Here is a 17,554-nt window from a genome sequence, read left to right as displayed (position 1 = left end):
GAAGACTATAGTCTTTGATCTTCATCAGTAAGTGCTTCAAGTCCTCTTCACTTTTAGCAAGCAAGGTTGTGTCATCTGCATAATGCAGGTTGTTAATGAGTCTTCCCCCAATCCTGATACTCCGTTCTTCTTCATATAGTCCAGCTTCTCGGATTATTTGCTCAGCATACAGATTGAATAGGTATGGTGAAAGGATACAACCCTGACTCACACCTTTCCAGACTTTAAACCATGCAGTATCCCCTTGTTCTGTCCGAACGACTGCCTCTTGATCTATGTACAGGTTCCTCATGAGCACAATCAAGTGTTTTGGAATTCCCACTCTTCGCAATGTTAGCCATAATTTGTTATGATCCACACAGTCAAATGCCTTTGTATAGTCAATAAAACACAGGTAAACATCCTTCTGGTATCGTCTGCTTTGAGCCAGGATCCGTCTGACATCAGCAATGACATCCCTGGTTCCACATCCTCTTCTGAATCCGGCCTGAGTTTCTGGCAGTTCCCTGCCGATATACTGCTGCAGCTGCTTTTGGATGATCTTCAGCAAAATTTTACTTGCATGTGATAGTAATGATATTGTTCAATAATTTCCACATTCATTTGGATCACCTTTCTTGGGAATAGGCATAAATATGAATCTCTTCCAGTCGGTTGGCCAGGTAGCTATCTTCCAAATTTCTTGGCATGGATGAGCGAGCACTTCCAGCGCTGTATCTATTTGCTGAAACATCTCAATTGATATTCTGTCAATTCCTGGAGCCTTGTTTTTCACCAGTGCCTTCAGTGCAGCTTGGACTTCTTCCTTCAGTACCATCAGTTCCTGATCATATGCTACCTCCTGAAATGGTTGAACGTTGACCAATTCTTTTTGGTATAATGACTCTGTGTATTCCTTCCATCTTCTTTTGATGCTTCCTAGGTCGTTTAATATTTTCCCCATAGAATCCTTCACTGTTGCAACTCGAGGCTTCAGTTTTTTCTTTAGTTCTTTCAGCTTGAGAAATGCCGAGCATGTTTTTCCCTTTTGGTTTTCTATCTCCAGGTCTTTGCACATGTCATTATAATACTTTACTTTGTCTTCTCCAGCCGCCCTTTGAAATCTTCTGTTTGGTTCTTGTACTTCATCATTTCTTCCTTTTGCTTTAGTTGCTCGACTTTCAAGGGCAAGTTTCAGAGTCTCTTCTGACATCTAAGACCAATGCTCTGCCTAGGAGAATTTAACTCGTATTTCACGCAAATTGGGTTTGTTACAAATGTCATAACTTTTAGAGAATGTCAAGGTAAAATCTGTGCAAGGGGGCACATGTCTGAATGCAAGGTGTAAATAGAGGGTCATAAGTTTATTGGCTGTTTTGACCCAAACTGAAAGTTCCCATGTTTGTGTTTTCATACAGCTGGATAATCCAGATGAGCAAGCAGCCCAGATCAGACGAGAGTTGGATGGACGTCTCCAAATGGCAGACCAAATAGCCAGGGTAAGGAAACTTTGGGGCATTTGCTGAGGGACCAGGCAGAAGTCCCACACAGGCGACACACTGATTATTAAGGGCCTTCGGAAGACAAAATATTAAACACTTGGCTACTAACTGAAATGTTGGCAGCTCAAATTCACCTAGAGGTGACTCAGAAGAAAGATCTACTTCCAGAAGATCACAGCCATTGAAAACCCTATGCAGCACAGTTCTACCCTGACCATGAGTCAGGTTACCATAGTCAGAATTGAATAGACAGCAGCTGGTTTGGATTTTTAGTCAGATGATAAATTTAAGAAGCATAGAGGAGGGCAGATGAGCAGAAGCTCCCTGATGGGGCCCTCAGGCCTCTTCTCTCTGTTCAGGCTCTCCCAGAGATAGCGCGTGCATTTCCTATGCTCTAGACAATGCCCAAACTCTCGCTTCCACCTCTCTTCTCATCTCCAGACTCCTATTTGCAACTGTCCGTTGAACATCTCCACTTAGATGTCACCCTGGCCTTTCAAACTGAATGTGTTCAAAGTCTGTCTCCTTATCTTCCCCCTCCCACCACACAAGCATACCTGCATTTACTTTTCTTCTGGTATTCTCTATCCAATTACTGCAGATGAAACTGTCTACTCATTCTCAATTTCTCCTTCCTCCTCGCAACCCTCCACATTCAGCCAGCCACACAGTCTCACTGATGCTGCCTCTCAGGACCATGGCTAAGGCTTTGAACCAGGTCCTCGTGTTCTAGGCCTGGATATTGCAATAGCCTCCTATCGGGATTCCTGGCCCTGATCTCTCCCTCTCCTGTCCATCTCTCACATGGCTGCCATTCTAAAACCCATATATGAACATTTCAAAAACCTTCAGCAGATTCCCCCACTCTCCCCTGGGCGGCGGGGGAGGGAAGTGAGCAGGGGTGGAATCTAACCTCTTTAGGATGATATTCAAGGCTCTTAATCAGCGAACTGCAGCCTTCCTTACTGACCTCGCCTCCCACAACTTCCCCACCAGAACTCCCCAGTCCAGCTCCTGAGACCATCTCCTCTGAGTATACCAGTCCTTTGCAACTCCTGTATCTTTGTACCCACTAGTCCCTCAACCCACTGGAATGGACTTTGTTTTCTCCTCCGCTTTGCAAACTCTCCAGCTCAGCCTTCCATACCTGACTTACAACACCTGCTCTAAGTGGTTAGCAGTTAACCCTTCCCAACTTTGTGGCTCACCGTGCCTCACACAGACCTTTATTTATTTATTTTATTGTACTTTAAGTGAAAGTTTACAGTTCAAGTCATTTTCTCATACAAAAATTTGTACACACATTATGTGACCCTGGTTGGTCTCCCTATACTGTGACAGCACACTCCTCCTTTCCACCCCTGATTTCCCATGTCTGTTCAATCAGCTCCTGACCCTCTCTGCCTTCTCACCTCACCTCCGGACAGGAGCTGCCCATTTAGTCTCATGTACCTACTTGAGCTAAGAAGCACACTCTTCACAAGTATCATTTTGTGTCCCATAGTCCAGTCTAATCTTTGTCTGAAGAGTTGGCTTCAGGAATGGTTTTAGTTTTGAGCTAACAGAGAGTTCAGGGGCCATGTCTTATGGGGTCCCTCCAGTCTCAGTCACACCATCAAGTCAACACACAGAGCTTTTTTACTGCGCTTAATTGAATAGTGACTATTTGCTTATGTGTCTGAGTCTCCCAGTAGATAATGATTTCTCTAGGGATGGAATTATGTCTTACTGTTGATGACTATAGCTGTGTTATCTATTATTATTTCTGTTGCCGCTGTTTGTGTTATTATTATTACCAGTAGCAATGCTGGCAGTATTTATTGAGTGCTGATTCTGTCAAGTATGCTAAATGTTTTACACGCACCATCTCACTCAATCCTCAAAACAGCCTAATAAGAAAATTTTAGTTACTGCTCTTGCTTGTGAGATGGGGAAATCCAGACTGAGCGTAACAGCCACTAGGTAAGAGGTTTACTGGACCCTCAACTCAGGTCTGTGTAAATAAATAGCAAGCCTGGGACTAGGTTGGGGAACTCATCTCTGGTGCGAAATTTAAGGGAGCCCCCAAAAACCCGGTAATCAAGATAAGAATACCTTATTGCAATAGTTTTTTTAAAAAAATCATAATGCAAAAAAATCCATGATGATCAAAATTTTAAATGAAGACAAGATCCTACTGGTTCATATGTAGTTCAGGCCATGTAGGCATGCGAGGGTAGGAGCTGGAGGGTGGCAGGGAGGGTGGGCAAGGAACATAGCTTAGCACTCAGCCTTCTCCTTCTGGAGAGGGGAGTCTCAGGACTTGGACACGTGGAAAGGAATCCGACCGGAAGTGAAACCACAGAGAGATTCCGAGAAACGTGAAAATCCCTCTGTTGGTGCTCAGGCAGTTTTAGTGAAATGTTTTGCATCTTGTTTCTGGACACCTTCCAAGTTTTTAGTCAAGTCAGTCTGGTGGCTAAAAATAGAATACAGTTATGGATTTGTCTAAAGGTAGAGTAAAAGGCTCTTACGTTCTCAAGTCCCGCTTAATGTGGGAATAAACTTCAATAAGGCTTTGGAATTTACTTTACCTGTAAACGAACTTTGTCCTCTGAGCAGATAAACCAGAAAGTGAAGGTCATTTGGTCCATCCCCCTACCTTTAGGCAGCATGTACATCCCCAACTAGTAAGTATTCATCCCCATTTAAATGACATCACACATGCACACTTCAGAAGCGATCTTGACACCTTTATTTCAGTTGTTCAGCTCACTTTGAGGTTTAGCATGATAATTTAAGAAACTTGCATTAAGCTAACTTTAATTTTTAAAAAGATCATAGATGAACAACTGCTGTATAGTAAGCGAAGACGCTCGTCTCTGGACAGTAAATCAGAGGATTCTCTGCCCCAGCCTACCCCAGTAAATATTCTGACACCAGCAGGGTACTATTAACAACTTAGAATTCAGTGTTCTTGGTCAAAGAAATAGGCAAGTGAAGTGAATCTTGGTTATTATTCACAGAGAATGGAGAACAGCTTCAAAACACATGAAAGACCCCCAAATGTTCAGGGTATTGTGGATTTCTATGAGATACCTGCCCAGTACTATCTCCTTTTCTTCCCTCCTCCTGCAATGCTCTTTCATGCCAGCGGCCCCCTTCCCACAGCTAGCTGGCCCAAGAGTGAGCTTTTCACCCAAGCTGAACATTTCACCAGCCTGCCCTGAATGGCCACAAGTGATTGGTCAAGGAATAGACACCTTATGTAAATTAGACCAATGAATCCCTTCCCTGGGATATGTAGACTGGGACCAGCAGGACTACATCTTTCTAGTGGTAGAAAGTTGTCTTCAGCCATTCATCCATGTAGGAAAAAGAAAATGAAAGAATAAAGCCAACACACAGAGAGAAACAGAGACAGGGACTACACTGAGAGTCCTTGCCATGTTTAAGTCCCTCGTTCCAGTTAATTCTTGAGCCTCAATCCTGTAGCTGCTTTTCCCTCAGTTTAGTTGGATTCAAAGAAAAAAATTCTCCCTTTGCCTAAACCAGCCTGACTAATGCTGAGGAAGATTGGGAAATAGTCACTAAAAATCTAATGCCGAGATCTCAGGTATTGACTAGTTCACGAAGAGATACTGAAACAGCATCTCTGCTTATCTTCTTTTAGCATGCCCTGATTTTCCTATTTCTGGCATCACAGTGAGTTTTAGTCATACGGCTGAACATCAGCTCTTGTAAATACCATAACCAGAAATTCCTGGATATAGATGTCAGCCATCATGCGTAATTCACTCTGTTCTCTGAATTAAAAGATTGGTAGAGCACTTCTGATTGCAAGTAACAGGCTGCAACTCTGGGAAACTTATGTAGAAGAGGCGACTGATTCTAGGGATGGAAGAGTGTCTCACAGAGCCCATGGACAAAGTACAGCCAGAACCCAGGAAAGAACTGGAACAAGGGGCTGCAGAGGGTCAGAGCTTTCTGTCCATCTCACACCTCTGTGTGTCCCATTCATTATTCTTCCTTTCTCTGCCAACCAGGTTACTTTGCTTCACTCGTGGGAAACGTGGCTGCCCTGCAGTTCTGTATATTTTTGATATGGCCAAGTAGGTCATCATTCAGCCAGTCAGCCTCCCTGTCTCTGTCTCTCTCTCTCTCTCACACACATCTCCCCTGTTTTCACTTACCAGGTACCATCAAATCAACTCCAGCTCATGGCAAGTCCAACTCACGTGTGTCAGAGTAGAACTGTGCTCCATAGGGTTTTAAATGGCTTATTTTTCAAAAGTAGCTGGCTAAATCTTTCTTCCCAAGTGCCTCTGGGTAGACTTGAACCACCAACATTTTGGTTAGCAGCCGAGTGCGTTAACCATTTGCATCACCCAAAGATTCCCTTTTTCTCACTACCCTCTTCAGATTTACAATTCCAAGAGTCAGGCCCCTGATTGGTCAGACTTGGTTCAGGAGCTAACCTTTGGTGCAGACAACCAACCCACTGTAGAAGGGGAGTGGGGCGGGGTGGTTTCGTTGAACACATGTGTGGTGAAGACAGATCACTGAAGGTAAGGGTGGTGCCTAAGATGCAGGGTTGTGATGTGAGTGGGGTGGCCATTATAAATCGGAAGAGATGAATTCAGTACTAACAACTAGCACGCTTACTGTGTGTCAAACTCTCTTCTAAGAATTTTATGTTCAGTAACCCTTAACCCTCCAACAACCTAATGAGAAAGGTGCTCTTGTGATCTCCATTTCATAGATGAGAGACTGACGCAGACATCAGAGGGCTTGGCCAAGGTCACTCAAGAACCAGAATCTACACTCTCAACCAGGATGCACACTAACATTACAAAACGCCTTCCCAAATACAGGCCTCCATTTTCACCATCACCCCAATCTAGGGGTCCAGCATGCCCTCCCCCCTGTCCTTTACCGGCCTTCTCCACACCCTAACCACCCTGAACTCTCTTTCAGCTACTCAGTCCTTTATTAACTACATCAGGCACCAGCCAAGCAATTGCACATAAACTCTTATTTAGACCTGTGACTCAAGAGCCTGTAAGTTAGTCATTCTCCCCAGTTTGGGCACAGCAAAGAGCTTAGGTGACGTGCCCAGGTTCACTCAGCTGGTAAGTAGAAAGCTGAGCTCCAACCCCGGTCCCCTCATTCCAGCTGTCATGCTCTTCTTTTGAGCAGTCAGATGAGAGGCAAGAAGATACGCAAGGACAGGACTACCTCTCTCTTCCCAATCTTCTCTCCATGCTGGTTGCCCCTTCAGGAAACTGCTTTCTTGCTTCCACTAAATTTGCTGTGCATCCCCTTCTATTTATCCAGAAGTCCAAATAAAGCAGCAGCTTTAGGGATAACTGGCTCCTGGAATTCAGAATCCTGTCTGTGGATTCCTCCCTCAGAATCTGGGAACAGAGCTTGTAGGGACCCTGGGCCTTCTACAACAGCATTCTTGCCATCACATGCTTCCACTGAAAGGCACACTTCTGTCCTCTCTTCCTTGGACAGAAGGAAGGCAAGAGCAAGGCAGCTCTCTCCTACCCACAGCCCCTCACTAAGTCTAGCAGTTCCATCACACCAGCGTCCCAGGAGTGAACAGACAGAAGCTGCTACAGGAGCCCTCACTGTGGATATGAGACGTGCTGTCTTGAAAGTTCCAGGAAGAGATCTGAATGCATTTTTTAAATCTGGTAGAAAAGACTTCTTAATCCTTGTTCAAACACTTCCCCAAATCCTCTCATGTTGATATTAAAGTGTCCCCAAATTTCACCCAGGAATTAAGTCTAAGTTATTTAAACTGTGTGATCGGAAGTTGACACTGGGTCTTAAACAGGCAGATTGTGGCATTGGTGCTGCTGTGATATTTGCCAGTTCTTTTGGCCACGTTTTAGGGTAAAATTCCAAGATTCCTGAGCTAATTATGTAAGACAAAGAATACTGCTTTTGGAGTATCAGTGGCAGAGGTGTGGACGTGAGAAGCCGTTGTTTTTTCCAGCTGTTATTTAAATGTGGAATTTCCATGTAGCCCCCAATTTTATGCAGAACAAAATTACCATCTCATGCCATGGCCCTGTTGCAAATGAGTGTGTGCCCCCAGGAAAGCAACAGTACCCAAATGTTTCCCTGATGGAAAAGCTCTGCTCTACACATTGCCAAGAATTGGATAGAAATGGAATCTTCTCTTACAGAGAACGATGCTGGCCCCTAGATTCCAGATGAATTCTGTTGCGTTCACCCCTACGGTGAGCCCAGGCACGCAGAAGGACTTTAGTTCAATTCGTTGCCGGAGAGAATGTGTGTAGGAAGCATCTGCATGGCTTTCGTCTCTGCCAGGTAGTAAAAACCCAGGGAGGTCTGATGTCAGGAAAAATCTCAGTGCCGCCAAGGTTCTCTGGAGTTCTTTGAAGTGAAGAGAAGTCCTTCACCTCTCTGAACTGCGGTTTCCGTATTTGAAATGGGGATAATAAACAGCCTAGAGTTATTATCAACCCAATTCAGAAAAGCTGAGGAAGTAAGACCAAGCCATTGAAGGACCATTTCGGGTAAAGAAGCTAATTCAGGGAACTATAATAAAAACCTGTTCCCAGAATGCCTTCTAATGTCGGTGGTGCTGATTTTGACAAACTACCACCAAAAGCTTCTTCATCTCGTTTGACATGCCCGCCCCTCCCCATCACTCCCTCCTCTGAACTCCGCGTCCACCATCACACAGTCCACGTTGACTGGTGATAGTGGAATGGCCACTGGTGTGGAGGACTCCATTGTCCCCAGCCCCTGCTTGAGCTCTGCGAAATGAGGTCATGCATAGAAGGTACACCACCCTGAGCGGCACCATACCAGGCTTTCTCCACCTCGGCACTGTTGACGTTTGGGGTTGCTCGGCTCTGCCCTACCGTATAGCAGCTAAGGACGTGGGCTCTGGAGCCAGTCAGCTGGGTTTCGAACTTGACTCAACCAATTACTGATTTAACCTCTGTGCCTTGTTTGCCTGGGATAAATAACAGCATCTACCTCAGTGGGGTTTGGAGAGGATTAAGTGAGGTAAAGCAGATAAAATGCTCAGACCAGTGTCCAGTATATAGTTGTCCTTGTTAGCTGCCATTGAGTGAGCTCTAACTCATGGTGACCTCATGTACAACAGAACCAAATGTTGCTCGGTCTTGCATCATCCTCACCATTTCCAGCATGTTCGAGCCCATCCTTGAGGCTATTGGGTCATTCCATCTCACCAAGGGTCTCCCTGACCTCACTGGCTCTCTGCTTCACCAAATATGATGTCCTCCTCCAGTGATTGATCCCTCCTGATGACATGTCCAAAGCAAAAGAATTGGACAGTGTTCTGTTGTGATCCCTAGGATTTTCATTGCTAATTTTCAGAAGTAGATCACCAGGCCTTTCTTCCTAGTCTGTCTTAGTCTGGAAGCTCCACTGAAACCTGCCCACCAGGGGTGACCCTGCTGGTATTGAAACACCAGTGGCATAGTTTCCAGCATCACAGCAACATGCAAGCCACCACAGTATAACAGGCAGATGGGTGGTAGAGTAAACAGTTAAAACCCAAACCAAACCCGTTGCTGTCAAGTCAATTCCTACTCATAGCAACCCTGTAGGATAGAGTAGAACTGCCCCATAGGGTTTCCAAAGAGCAGCTGGTGTATTTGAACTGCGAACCTTTTGGTTAGCAGCTGAGCTCTTAACCACTGCACCACCAGGGCTTCAAGTACGTAGCACTCAGTAAATACCAACTATTATCATTACCTTTACTATAGTTGGGGCCCTGGTGGCACAGTGGTTAAGAGCTCAGCTGCTAACCAAAAGGTTGGCAGTTCAAATCCAGCAGCCACTCCTTCAAAACCCTATGGGGCAGTTCTACTCTGTCCTACAGGGTCGCTATGAGTTGGAATCCACTCAACAGCAGTGGGTTTTGTGTTGGGTTTGGTTTACTATAGTCACCCCCATTATTATTAATATTGTTGTTGTTAGTAGAGTTTATATGCATGCCTGGTTTATATACATATATAAGTAGTCAGTGCTCAAAATGTATTAATTTTTGTTATTATCTCTTATTTCTCATAATAACTATGAGCTTTGTTACGCCCATTTCAAATATGGAAACTGAAATTCAGAGAGGTGAAGAAACCTGTCTAAAGTCACACAGCTAGTAAGTTGCAGACCCGGAATTCAAAGTTAAGTCTGATGCACTAAAGTGGGCTGGATAAAGTTCTTCTTCTGTACCCCTTTTACTGTCTATTGGTAAAGTAGAGGGTCAGCAAAAAAGAAGAAGGCCCTCAATGAGATGGATTGGCACAGTGGCTGCAAAACTGGGCTCAAGCATAACCACGATCATGAGGATGGCGCAGGACCAGGAAGTGTTTCATTCTGCTGTACATAGGGTCACTATGAGTCGGAACCGACTCAATGACACCTAACAACACCAACAATGCCTCTGTGACTTCTTGTGTCACATGACATCTAACTGATCACTTCCTGGCATGCCCTTCCCCAAATACCGTCACCTCATCCCCAGTGACAACCACACGGCCTAACACATGACAGAGGCCCAGGAAGTATTTGAGGGACTGGACTGGATAGCTGCCACACTGTTGGCAGCACCCGTGTCTACCAAGTCCCCTCCTGTCCCCTCCCTCCTTCTGATAGCCTGCCAGTAAAGGTGCCTAGAGGCTCCGGAGTCTAGGGGACATCTCTCTGAGTGGGGGGGCCTTGTCAGCTGCTACACATCCCCTCTCCATCCTCTCTGGGTAGAAAAGCATAGCCCGAAAAGACAAGCAATTGGTTGGGGGAACCGTGAGCACTTGCAAATGGTGTTTCTCAGCGCGTCCCCAAAAGCCCTGAGTGTGGCCAAGCACAGGTCGTCCTGGTGTGGACTGTCGTCGGGAGACCATCCCCACTGAGGAGGGTTAGCAGCCCCCAACAAAAATAAATGGCCGGCAGAGACTTTCTTCGGAGGACTTTGCTTATCCATATGCCATACCTTCCACAAAGCAATCTGAATAAACCATTCTTTTGTCAAGGCTAATTTACTTTTATGCTTGGAAAAGAAGCAACAGAGACAGATGACCCCAGCTTCCTCATTTTGGCACAACTTCAGCTTTGTGTTTGTAACGGGCCTGCCGCGGAGAACTGCGCTCAAGAACCACAGCCTGGATTGACAGAATGCTGTTTCTTCTCAAGGCTTAAGTGCCTGGGACAGAAAAATGGCCTTGTTTTCCTTTGCGGACTTCAGTGTTTGGAGCCTCTGTTTATGATGTCATTGGGAGCTGTCCAAGGTCTGGGAGGATTGGTGGTTCTTTGGATTTTTCCAGTATTCTACTGCATCAGCCTTGGCATTCTGCGCCGGAGTGGTGGGGTCTGTGACCACTGGGTTCTCTTCCAAAGCTCTAAAGCTGTGGAGTTATAAGGTTCAGTATGCCCCAACAATGGGTGTAATAGAATGGACTGCATTTGATAGTACAGTCTCTCAAGTCTGAGTGGCTGGAAAGGGCACACTTCCCAGGCACTGTGGTTTGTCTCTGCATCCCTGGCAACTGCAAAGCCAGCAGCTGGCAGTAAAAACCAGAGATAACACTTACCCCGCTCCCCCCAAGAATACCATGTCGTTCACTGAGGTTTGGGCCCCAGCATGGGAGGAAAGAGGTCAGTGTCACGACCTCTGACTCTTGGGATGTGAACTTTGCTGCTTGGCTGCCCTTCAGTGGCCTGGGGACCACTGTTGCCCCATGAATTAAGCCAACTCATTCTTCTGCTCACTCTCAAGAAGGACTGTGTTCAAAAGATGAGAAAATATTTTGTGACCACATACAGTTATATAGATGTTCTTGGATTCATGGTTGCCTGTAATATTTTCCATAGGAAGGAGGGAAGAGCAGTGGCCCAATCTCAGCCAACCCAACCTGGTACAAACTCTTCCTCATCCATCAGAGCCTTAGCCCAAGGGTCACTTCCTCTGGGAAGCCATCCATGATTATCTTGGGAAGAGCTCACTTCTCATATGCTTCCATTATAGCATGCACCTTGATGTTTCATTACATATGTTATTCCTCAAGGAGGACAGGTCCACATCCTTTCATCATGATCCCCGCCCCCACTGCCTAATACTGTGCCTGGTACACTGTTGGTGGTAGTAAATGCAATGGCATATCTAGGGTATGTCACCGGCCCCGAGCACATGGCGCCTCTGAGCAGTTTCTATTAACCTGATATGTTCCAGCATCCTTCCTCAAGCGTGGTAATGTGTTAATTAAAAGATTAACAAGCTTGACTTGTGTTTATGAGCTGATATTATGGTAAAGGTATCTAAAAGAGGGGTGTCAGATGTTCGGAAAGGGGTGCAATCTCCGTGCTTGCCATAGGCACCATTTTCCACAGATAACACTGTTGTTAGATACGATTCTGTTAATGATACCAGGTAAATAGAAACTGCTCAGTGGCGCCGTGTGCCTAAGGCTGGTGCAATACCTCTCATACCCTAATTATACCTCTGAAAATGTATTCTGAGCGAATGGTGGCCCGGCAGCTAAGTCCTTGCACCTCACTGATCTGTTCCATAAAGGAAGCCCAAGTTTGCAGGCTCACATTATCCCATGATTGAGTCCAAGAAGGAGGAAATCAAGCGCACTGTGCAGGAGTTTGAGAGAAATGACTCATAGGATTCTCTTGCACTGAATCATTATTGGTTCCTTTCAAACCCATCAACCCATCATCGCATTTTGGAGGCCCCCATCCTGCCTCCCCTCTCACATTCACCCACAGCATGTTTCAAAAGCACCTCACAGTGGCTGAGCCCAACCTTCAAGCAGGAAGTGGTTGTACCAAGAGGCTCCCGACGATGCCAGTTCTCTAAGGTTACTGGGTGGATTTCAGACCTCCATACTCATTTACGTGGAAAATCAGAATCTTGGTGTTCTTCCAGAACTTAATTTATCCTCTTTTCACCTCCTCTTCCCAGCTGAGTTTTAGCTATATTGATATTTAATATAGACATTTTGATAAACTATCCGTCCATTCACTCAACACATAGGTACTGAATTCGTATTATATGCCAAGCATTGGGCTGAAGACCAAGGATTCAACAGGGGTATCAAGATAGGTATGGTCCTGCCTTGTGGATCAGCAGGAAAGACAGACATGAAACAGATAAATTCCACAGCTGATTCATTAATTATAATAAGTGTTACCAAGGAGGTGAACTGCGTATCATAAGCAATTGCAATAGAGGGGTGCAATCTAGGGAAGTAAAATTGTGAAGCTGAAATCTGGAAGAAGGCAAGATGGCTGAGAGTTAGCCAAGGGGATGGCGGAAAGGGCAACAATACCTATGAAGGACCCCAGGTAGGAAGAATATTGGCACGAAGGCGTTCCCAAGCTATATGTGGAGGATTCACTCTGTGTATTTGAGTCCAGGTACCTTGGTGAAAGGAAGAAACACCTTTCTAGCTAGGCAGTGGGTAGGGGGAGTTATTGAAAGGAAAATAAGAGAATTTCAAGGAATTCAAACAGGAGGAATAACTAGGCCTTAGAGATATTAAAGGAGTCTTTGGGTGGTGCAAATAGTTAACACACTCAGCTGCTAACCTAAAGGTTGGAAGTTCGAGTCTACCCAGGGAGACCTTGGAAGAAAGGCCTGGCAATCTACCTCCAAAAAATCAACCACTGAAAAGTCTCTGGAGTGCAGTTCTACTTTTGACACTATGGGGTCACCGTGAGTCTAAGTCAAAGCTCCTTTCTGTAACTCTCTAGACAGCCTGACCCTCCCTCCCTCCTTCTCACTGTCTTTCTCCATACACACACACACACACACACACACACACACACATATATATTCCTATATATTGTGTTTCTATCTTCCTTTCTCTTCGTTCTCAAATGTCTTATTCTACTTTCATATGGTCCAATATGACATTAGGCCCTGAATCTACATGATCTTACTGGTTCAGATCCACCAACTGATCGCAGTCTCCATGTCTCTCAGTACATTTGCTTGAGACAGTGGATCTGGTTGATTTCTGGCCAGTTTTTTGTTGTTGGTCGACTTGGAGTCAGGTGCTCATGTATTCTTTTTCTCTTTTTGCTGCCCAAAATTCGTACCCCAGTTGCTTTCAGGGAAACCACTGCACCATGCGTGTGATCTTGGTGGACGTCTACTCCCAGCTACAGGGAGGGAGGATATAACCGATGCTGAAGCAATTCAGCACAACATATTCCTGGCTGTAGAAACTGGTTCAGTACCTGTCTCTATCCGAAGCCAGTTCACTTAGATTTTGGGCTAGAATTTTGGGATGAAAGACTGTCTTCCATGGAGATACTTATTCTTCCTTTAGATAGTGTGATATGATATTTGGAGGTCCGGATCTTTAGAAGCTTTTTTGTGACTTCAAGAGAAGCCAGACTGAGCTTGGAGCCAACCCAGAGAAACCAGAACCAAGATTTTGAGTAAAAACTCAGTTGTCGTATAATCTGAGCCTGATTCTAGCCTTGCCTGAAGCTGGACCTACCCCAGGACATTTGCAGCTACTAAATTCCTTTTGTTGTAGTTTTCTGTTACTTGCAACAAAAGTCAAACTGATTCAGCTTGCCCGGCGGCCGATCAGAGAGGGGTGGGGAGGACAAGTCTGTTTCAATGGGAAATGATTCTTTGAGACGGTGATAGGTCCAAGGTATACTCAGGGTATCTAGATAACACAGAGATATGAAGAAATAAATACTATGGCTACAGCATGCTGAAATTATAGCTGAGTTCATAAGCAAGGAAGAAAGCAATAGAGGTTGGTTGTGATGCTGAATTGCATTATCTTCATTTCTAAAAGAATTTTAACTACATTTTTATCACTTCATTAATTTTTTCAATGTTTCTTGAAAACAGTAACTATTCTTCTTAGAAATAGCCACAGGCTATGTTTGAAACATCTCAAGTGAGCTCCTATTGAATTATTCATGTGAGAAAAGCTCTATAGATATCCAGAAATAGGGTGTCTTTCTGTCTCCGTAACTTAAAAACAACCCACCGCGTTTTGTGAAAAAGAAAAACGGTTTGAACTGAAAACAGGGTTGAAATATATCACCCATTTTTCTTTCCACAAATCCAATTTGCTGGAGAAAAGTGTAGGAAATCTAGAACTAGAATAAAGCGTTTGACTCCTACTGTATGTTTATGTGTGTTATCTGTTAGAAGGCAGGCAGCTTCTACTCAACTAGGCTAAATATTTTCCTAGCACAATAAACCAAAAAAAAAAGCATTGCTGTTGATTAGATTCCAACTCATGGTGACCGCGTGTGTTGCAAAGTAGAACTACTCCATGGGGTTTTCTTGGCTGTAATCTTTTTTTTTTTTTTTTTAATTGTACTTTGATGAAGGTTTGCAGAACATACTAGCTTCCCATTAAACAGTACACATATTGTTTTGTGACATTGGTTACCAACTCCAGGACATGTCAACACTCTCCCTTCTCTACCTTGGGTTCCCTGTTACCAGCTTTCCTGTCCCCTCCTGCCTTCTCATCCTTGCTCTTGGGCTGGTGTGCCCCTTTAGTCTCGTTTTGTTTTATGGGCCTGTCTAATCTTTGGCTGCCCAGTGAACCTCAAGAGTGACTTCATTACTTCGCTAAAAGGGTGACTGGGGGCCATACTCTCGGGGTTTCTCCAGTCTCTGCTAGGCCAGTAAGTCCGGACATTTTTTTGTGACTTAGAATTTTGTTCTACATTTTTCTGTCCAGGACCCTCTATCGTGATCCCTGTCCGAGCAGTCAGTGGTGGTAACCGGGCACCATCTAGCTATACTGGACTCAGTCTGGTGGAGGCCATGGTAGTTGTGGTCCATTAGTCCTTTGGACTCATCTTTCCCTTGTGTCTTTGGTTTTCTTCATTCTCCCTTGTTCCTGACGGGGTAAGACCAGTGGAGTATCTTAGATGGCTGCTCACAAGCTTTTAAGACCCCAGACACTACTCACCAAAGAAGAATGTAGAACATTTTCTTTATAAACTATGTTATGCCAATTGAGCTAGATGTTCCCCAAGACCATGGTCCCCACAGCCCCTAGCCCAGTAATTTAGTCCCTCAGAGAGTTAAATGTGTCTGTGGAGCTTAATGACCTTGCCTTGTACAGGTTGTGCTGGCTTCCCGAGTATTGTGTACTGTCTCACCCTTCACCAAAGTTACCACTTATCTATTGTCTTTTTAGTGTTTTTCCACCCCCGCCCCACCCCTCATAACCATCAAAGATTGTTTCTATTTGTGTGTAAATCTTTTCATGAGTTTTTACAGTAGTGGTCTCATACAATATTTGTCTTTTTGTGATTGATTTATTTCACTCAGCATAATGTCTTCCAGATTCATCTATGTTGTAAGATGCTTTGCAGATTCATCGTTGTTCTTTACCGTTGCATAGTACTCCACTGTGTGCATGTACCATAGTTTGTTGATCCATTCATCTGTTGGTGGGCATCTAGGTTGTTTCCATCTTTTTGCTATTGTGAACAATGCTGCCGTGAACATGGGTGTGCATGTGTTGGCTGTGATCTTTACAGAAGCAGATTGCCAGGGCTTTCTTCCTCAGAGTCTCTGAGTGGATTCAAACTTTCAACCTTTCCGTTAGTAGTCGAGCGCAAACCATTTGCGCCACCCAAAGACCTCAAACATCTAGGCAGATGTCACTACTGATACATGTTGCCATAGCTCTGGGCTGCGAGCTGAAAGCCTTCTCTATAAATCAGATCTCTGTTTACTCCTTTGCTCATACTTTTCTTTTCCTTTGCAAGGAGCGCAAATTTCCCAAGTTCGTTTCCAAAGAAATGGAAAACATGTACATTGAGGAGCTGAAGTCGTCCGTCAACCTGCTTATGGCCAACTTGGAGAGCATGCCGGTGTCCAAAGGTGGCGAGTTCAAGCTCCAGAAGCTGAAACGCAGCCACAACGCTTCCATCATCGACATGGGCGAGGAGAGCGAGAACCAGCTCTCCAAGTCAGACGTTGTGCTGTCTTTCTCCTTGGAGGTAAAAGCCCGAACCCTGGGAAGTGCCGTAGCGTAGCGAGCAGGATGTGGGTGGGTAGATGCATCACCATCACCTTGTTTTCTCCTTAAGCCCCAGGAGCAGTTACTAAGACAACTCGCTAAATAGAGGTCAGCTAATCAGCAACTGATTGCCCGTCTCCTGGAGCCCAGACTTCTCTTAAGGAAAGGCAATCTTAAGACCCACCTACTGAATTTGATCCCGTACAATTGCCAACATGATTTCAGGTAGCCCTGCCTTACACCAGTGCTCAAGGGTTCTACAAAGGTGTTACGCAGTTCAGGGAGGTTTACGTTTTGGCAACCTGCATTGCAGGTGTGATAGAAGCAACCTAGCGTCATTTTTGTGGCGAATTGTAAATTTTCTTTGCTGTCATCTGTGTGGAGCCCTAGTGACACACTGGTTAAGAGCTTGGCTGCTAACCAAAAGGTCAGCAGTTCAAATCCACCAGCCACTGCTTGGAAACCCTATTGAGCAGTTCTACTCTGTCGTACAGGGTCGCTATGAGTCGGAATCAATGGGACAGCAACAGGTTTGGTTTGGTTTGGTTTATCGTCTGTACACAGTACAGAGTCTTTTGTTGTGATCAACTTTGTATTTACTGTATCTCAGCACCCTAAGTAAGAACCCATTGGGGCCAGTATGGTAGCAGGATGCTCAACAGCTCAATAATTTTTTCTATAACATCTACTCGTGCATTATGGTTATTAAATACATACTCTAAGGCAGTGGTTTTATCTATATACGTCAGAATTACCTGGGAAGCCAGTTAAGTATGCAGATTCTTGAGTACCACCAACGCCTACTGAGCCCGAATGTCTAGGGCATGGGAGTATAAACTGGTGCAGGCGCTTTGGAAAACAGTTTGACCATTTCTCAAAAAGTTAAAGATAAAACCACCATGTGACCCAGCAACTCAGCTCCTAGGATCTACCTAAGAGAAGTGAAATCCCATGTCCACACAGAGACTGGGAACATTATATATGTTGTTGCTGTTAGCTGCTGTCAGGTTGGCCCCCTACTCTTGGCGACCCCACGCACAGTGGCACAAAACACTG

The 17,554-nt window shown here is 44.9% G+C and overlaps 1 protein-coding gene across 1 annotated transcript in view; it reads left to right on the top strand.

Annotated features, from left to right (window-relative positions):
* Positions 1–17,554, top strand: part of CADPS (calcium dependent secretion activator) — a 548,960-nt gene that overhangs the window by 254,047 nt on the left and 277,359 nt on the right. Inside the window, 2 exon segments of the mRNA XM_023727714.1 lie at positions 1,398–1,478; positions 16,245–16,478. Coding sequence (XP_023583482.1) covers positions 1,398–1,478; positions 16,245–16,478 — 315 coding nt within the window.

Source organism: Trichechus manatus, unplaced genomic scaffold, assembly GCF_000243295.1.
Source record: "Trichechus manatus latirostris isolate Lorelei unplaced genomic scaffold, TriManLat1.0 scaffold00001, whole genome shotgun sequence".
Classification (NCBI taxonomy): domain Eukaryota; kingdom Metazoa; phylum Chordata; class Mammalia; order Sirenia; family Trichechidae; genus Trichechus; species Trichechus manatus.
Note: the sequence above shows the minus strand (reverse complement) of the source record. Positions and strands in the feature narration are given on the sequence as shown.